We start from the raw sequence: 6,163 nt of genomic DNA, 5'->3' as shown, positions 1-6,163 counted from the left end.
TTTCCCTCTCTTTCTCTCTCTCTCCCCCCTTCCCCTTTTCCCATCTCCACTGTTCTTCTTTTTTCCCTATGTGTGACCAGACTCAGACGCAGTTGGAGCATGCCCGAATACGGGAGCTCGAGCAGAGCCTGCTGTTTGAGAAGGCACAGGCTGAAAAACTCCTCAGAGAATTAGAGGACACGAGGGTAACGGACCCCCACTTGCCCTGCCTGCAGAACAGCGCGCTTGCCCCCTGCGTTGATGCTCATGACGCCTTGCTTTGGGTTTCTTCTTTTTTTTTTTTTGGTTTGTGGGGTTGTTTGGTTTTGGCTTGAATTTAGGCTTCCCTGATTTTTTGGTGTTTGTTTGTTTTTGGTTTTTTTTTTTCCTTTGCTCTCTCTCCTGGAAACGGTAGTACGATATAATTTCTAGCTTTGCTTCTTGTGTGGGGACTGGTTTCTCAGATTGAGTTTGCTTCTCTGCCCCATGCCACCATTTGACACATGAGCTCTTCACAATTCATCTTTCAATTAACATGCCCAAATAATATCTGCACCCTGCACAGTTCATTCTCCCTCAAGGCTCCCCAGGCTGTAATAGAAAACAACATTGCAATCAGCATTCCCTTTGTCCTTCTCTAGCTGTGGGAGCTGCCATCTGAAATGGAAGATACTGGTGAGTGCAGGTGGACCAGCTCTGATCCTTGGCCATGCCTGCAAGAGAACAGGCTGCCCAGATGAACAACACACCCGATCCTAAAAGCAGCCAGATGTGGAAAGGGCTTTTTCATGCTGGTGTGGTGTGGGAAGCGGAGAACTTGCCTACAGTGAGCTTGCTCCTCACCGGTGGATTTCTGTAGAAAACACAAACATGAGGTTCTCCGAAAGGGCTAAACGGTTTGAATGCCCCTGTGCCCATCTAAAATAAAAAACACGCAGCCTCCCGGGCTGATGGTTAGTGGGGAAAATGGCAATTGAAATGAAATGGAATTGATCGCTTGTGTTTTGGCACTGGAAGATCTGCTTGGTTTCCTTGTTTCTTCTGCCTTTTTCTAATATTTCATCTAGTCACATCTCCTCTTCTTCTCCATCCATAGCTGCAGCACCCTGAACTCCCTGTGACTAGCAGGTAGTTCAGCCCTGTTAGGTTACATTCAGATCATAAGACATTGATCCATAGCCCTGATGCTCAATGTTAACCACAGCCAGATTTATTGTCTTGCATCCTCTAGCCTTCTACGTTATTTTCACTTTGCTAATAAACTCTAACAAGTACTCACGTGTAAAAATCCCTTTGCCTTTTTACACCAGGGTAAACAAATTACGACGCAGAAGAAAGGTCTGTAGGCTGAGGATTGCGGAGCAATAAAGGAAACATGATACGCTTAATGCTGGTTTCAGTGCTTGTGGTATTCCTGCATGTGCAGTCACATTTCCTCTGTGCATCTTCTGGCACGATGCCTAGTCTGGAAATATAATATCCTTTTCAGGACATTATTTTTCATAAACCGCTGTTGCTCTCTAGCAAATTTCAAGGGTTGTTTCAAAGGTGGGTGTTTCTCTGTGGAAAACGAAAGGTTCCTATTAGAAAAAAACAAATTGCAATTGGCACATGGACAAAACTGTTGGAGTTATTGGTGATAGTTACCCTGGTGCAAAACTGTACTCAGACTGGAGGGCGCTGGGTATTCTTGTCCCGTTTATTTGAACTTTGACTAATGTACTTTGGATTCACTGCCACTGGAGCACACTTAGTAAAAGGAAGGATGCAGCGATGAGAGGTGGGGACTGACTTTGTGTTCTCTGTTGTGTTGCAGTTAACCACGGTAGCGGAAAAGTCCAGAATCCTGCAGCTGGAGGAGGAGCTGAGCCTCAGGCGCAGCGAGGTGGATGAGCTTCGGCAGTGCCTCAGGAGCTCTCACCAAGCAGAGACCCCTGAGCATAACCTTGGCTTGCAGTCGGAGGCTCTTCGTCTACGAGATCAATTGCTGTCTGCCAACAAGGAGCATCAGAAGGAGAGCAGCCAGCTAAAGGAGAAGTATGAGAAGACATTAAAGAAGTACCAGCAGGAGATGGAGAAGCTGAAAGCTGTCAATGAGAAGTATTCACAGGAAATCGTTGACCTAAAGCATAAAGTTCAGCAAGCCACTAATGAGAACATGGGGCTTATGGACAACTGGAAGTCCAAGTTGGACACGTTGGCTTCTGACCACCAGAAGTCTCTGGAGGACCTCAAAGCCACGTTGAACACAGGCCCTGATACCCAGCACAAGGAGATTGTGGAACTGAAGGCAGTGGTGGAGAGTATAAAGATGGAGCACCAGCTTGAGATGGAGAACCTGAAAGCAAAGCATGACATTGAGACAGCTGTTCATATAAAGGAGAAAGAGAGCCTCAAACTGAAGTTGCAGGAGGCTGTGGATGAAGTGGAAAAAAGCAACAGCAACTGGAAAATGCAACTGGAAACCAAAAGCAATCAGCACCTTCTTGAGCTCCAAGATGTGAAGGACAAGTGTCGAGATGCTGAGCTGAGGGTGCATGAACTGGAGAAACTTCATGGTGAATACAAAGATCAGACACAAGCAATAGCTTTCTTGAAAGAGCAGATTTCTTTGGCTGAGAAGAAGATGTTGGACTATGAAACACTGCAGAAAACAGAAGTCCAGAGCAAACAGGAGATCCACAGATTGCAGGAAAAAGTGCTTGTCTTAGAGAACAAGCTGCAGTCCATGGAGGCCCTGCATCCTTCTCAGCATGCAAACGTATGACTTCTGAGTCGTTCTGCTTGTTTGTTACCACTGTTAGTAACTCTTCGAGGGAGTAGCCCTCGGCTGCTGCCTTGGGCAATTTTCTGAGCTTTCTATGCCTCAAAGTATCCGGATGTTTTTTACCTTCCATTGATAGTGCCTTTTCTGCACTGCATCTCCATGCTGGAGGTGTCTTCCTATTCTTGAAAGCCGGTAGAGTGGCACAGTTAGCAGAAATAAGAGTCAAGAGAAGCAAGTGGGCCACGTCTGGGCTTGAAGGCAGACGAGTGCTGTGGCAGCAGAATAGGACTATCGTAGTTTGTCGGGGTGGGCTCTCATCCCGAGCGAGCGGGCAGCGTTCGTAGCTGAAAAAGCATCGTTTCTACAATACAGCTGTTGTCCCCCGAGGAGCTGCAGCAGCCTTAGTGTGTTATGGAGCGAGGCCCTTTAGGGGTAGGTGGAGGACAGGGTGGAAGAAGAGTCGTTGCCCGCGCTGAGATAGAGGACGTAGCTTGCTCAGCACCTGGAGCGTGGCTTGAGAGCCTCGGTTGGGGGGCTGAGCTGACGGCACGGGGTGGGAGCTGCGCGCCAGCAGTGCGGCCGAGCAGCGGGCAGGCTTCGCCGCGCATACAAGAGAGACGGGGAAATGCTGCCTTTAAGGATTGTAGTGGAAGAGCTGCTAGCAAGGGTCAGGATGGCACCAGGCTGGGGAAATAAAATGCCTGATTGAATACGAGTCCTGAGGCTCCTCGGGAAGGCTAGAATAAGAACAGTAATAATTTGAAGGGGTCAATTTTCTGTGTCCTTTGTGTCTTTCTAAGTCATCCCCCTTTTTTTTTTTTACTATTTGCCACAGGATGCCGTCCTGCCTGTGTGCATGGCACAGGGACGTGTGGCTGGCTTTGCACTAGAGTGAGATGGGGAGATTGCTACTCATGGCTCTAGGCTGGACCCATGTTTGTGTTTGGATTTTGCATGAGAAATGAGCAAAAACCCAACTTACAACTTGTCCCTGTAGGGATGCAGAAAATTAAAATAAGCCATGAAAAGACACATTTTGAGAAGACTCATTTGAAATCTGTCACTGGCAACGTAGTCACCGTTCCAGCCTTAGGTGCCAAGGAAGCGAATACCGTGCCTATGCTTAATTTGCCAACATGCGCAGCCCTATTGAAATTGGTTGCACCTCTAGGCAGCCAAGTCAAGCCCATGAATTCCTGTTGGCCAAGTCAGAGCTTCATGCCTGCTGAAAGGCACACTCAACTGGACAGGAGAGGCAAAAGCCTGAGGAGGAATCTACAGCATTAATGGTGTTTCAAGGGTTGTTCAACACGTTTTGTCTAGTAAAGACAGTCATGAACAATAAGTACAGCCAGGGCCCTGGGAAAAGTGCGTTGTTATTACAACATGTCACACATTATAGCCAATATTCAAACAGGAATGAATGTAAATTAAGAAGCTGGAGGTTTATTCCCGAGCCCTTTAAATAACTGAGGGGGCTCTGGGGGACATTGATATTGGAATAGAACCAGGGAGTCTTGAAATAATTATTTTAACTATGTGTTGATTAAAATCATGAAAATGTGGGAAGAAATGCATGGGTGAAAGCCTTTGAGTGTCATAGGGGAAATTCTATTTTTAAATGTCTTGGCTAATTTAATGTGACTGCAGTATTAACTATCAAAATGTTTTAAACAAATGTGTCTTGTGACCATGAATGTGCCATCTTGCCTAGACCTTCAAGTGAGAACCACAACTGTGCTTCCCAAGAGCAGTTAAACAGTTTTTTCCATACCAGAAGTGCATCAGGCAGCGTATTTCCCCCTCTTGGCGTGCTCCTGCTTCTGTTCAAGTACCCTGCAGCCCACTCAAGGTCTTGGGGACTGACCTCAGGGCTTTCAGCGGTGGTGGCCGCAGCAACTGCTTGATCTGGGGTGTGTGCTGAGGTCTCACCGAAGGCTGTTGGACCTTAAGAGACTTGAAGGGCTGAGTTGTGGCTTCTGCAATAGAAGGCTTGGCAGTGAGCGCTGCGGTCTCTGGCTTTACACTTTCCGGTGCAGTATAGAAAAAAGAGGATGGGGAAGAGGCAGAATCCTCTATGTGGATCAGCATTTGCTTTTTTTTTTTATTTTTATTTGCTTTTTTTTTTTTTATTCATTCTGTAATAACAATTATTTTATCAAGGTTTTATTACTGGTGTTATAACTTTGGGCAGAGTTAGATTCTTCAGAAGTTGAGGAACTTGTTGCCTGATAGGTCTCAAGTTGAATGCTAAAGAGCATTTGCACCTGAATATTTGGTGTGGTTTACCACAGGAGACTGGTCTGAAGGAGAGCAGCTCTTCCATCGTTCTGCGTGTGTGAAAGCTGGAACCAGAGCTTGCGGGGAAAGCCTGGTCTCTTTTTCCCTCCCGGGTGAATCTCACTGTTGTGCTCAGCTGCCTGTTGTGTGTAGGCCCTCTCAGATGGTACCAGTTAACCTTCAGTAGTACCCAGCTGTAGGTGTGACTCCTCAAAAGCTTTTGTTTCCCTCAGGAAGGATGTAAAACATCGTAACTTGGGTACCGGATACACTTCTGCTTTGGATGGGGCTTTGTGGTTGTTAGCTTTGCTTTGAATCTTTGGGTGAAGGGCTGGTTTATATCTCCTCTTTTACATTTATTTCAGATGATTGAAACTAATGATATTTCAGAAGAAAAGATGAAGATGAAGCAGACTATGGAAGGTATGAAACATTGTTTTGTCTTGGAACACTCTGTTCTAGTGGCTCATGTGCCTTCCCTTCCGCTGACTTTCTACTCTTGCAGGAATGGCTGTGTGGAAGGGGCTTAGGAAGCCATTTCATCTGTCAGATTTTGCTGGATGGCATTTGTTGTCTGGCTTTTCCCGCCCTGCCCCGAGTCTGGCTGAGCATGTGCAGGGGTGGATGGTTTTTACTGATATTACGCACTCACCGTGCAGATGGTGCAGCTTGGAGGCAGATCTGGGGAAATGGGCACGCTTCTGTCCCTTCACGGGTTGTTACAGCAGGTCAAATCCAGACATTAAATGTAGTTTGTTCATAGGAGACGACTGCTAACGGTAGATATTAATGGGACCAGCTTAAAATAATGGGGGTTACTTTTTTTTTAATTAAGCTTCCTATAAATCAAATCTGCCCTTTTAAAAAACCCGAGAAGTTACGCACTCAGAAAATCTGTGTAACGTAGCTTTGAAACTGAATTGCACTCGCCCTCCCTCACAAAGAGGGTAAGCTGTATCCCCTAGTCTGAGCCACCGCAGACCTGGAAAGGTTGGAGCTGATGGTCTCTGTTGGGAGCGATGTCCTACCACGTCGCTGCGCGTGGCGTACGCTTTTGGGTGTCTGTGAAGGCTTCAGGGCTGTTCCAAGGTGCGCAATGTGCTTCCAGATGACACCTTCCCTTGCTCGTTCCTAGGA

The 6,163-nt window shown here is 46.7% G+C and overlaps 1 protein-coding gene across 1 annotated transcript in view; it reads left to right on the top strand.

The window, feature by feature from the left end:
* Positions 1 to 5,496, top strand: part of CLIP2 (CAP-GLY domain containing linker protein 2) — a gene marked incomplete at both ends in the record, with an annotated part of 30,063 nt that extends 24,567 nt beyond the window's left edge. Inside the window, 3 exons of the mRNA XM_010291297.1 lie at positions 81 to 185; positions 1,796 to 2,740; positions 5,392 to 5,496. Of these exons, the coding sequence (XP_010289599.1) occupies positions 81 to 185; positions 1,796 to 2,740; positions 5,392 to 5,496 (1,155 nt within the window). The remainder of the gene's footprint in view (positions 1 to 80; positions 186 to 1,795; positions 2,741 to 5,391) is intronic.
* Between the last annotated feature and the right edge of the window lie 667 nt (positions 5,497 to 6,163).

The sequence above is a fragment of the Phaethon lepturus genome, unplaced genomic scaffold (assembly GCF_000687285.1).
Source record: "Phaethon lepturus isolate BGI_N335 unplaced genomic scaffold, ASM68728v1 scaffold17327, whole genome shotgun sequence".
NCBI classification, from domain to species: Eukaryota; Metazoa; Chordata; class Aves; order Phaethontiformes; family Phaethontidae; genus Phaethon; species Phaethon lepturus.
The sequence above is the reverse complement of the archived record's forward strand: the minus strand, read 5'-3'. Positions and strand labels throughout refer to the sequence as shown.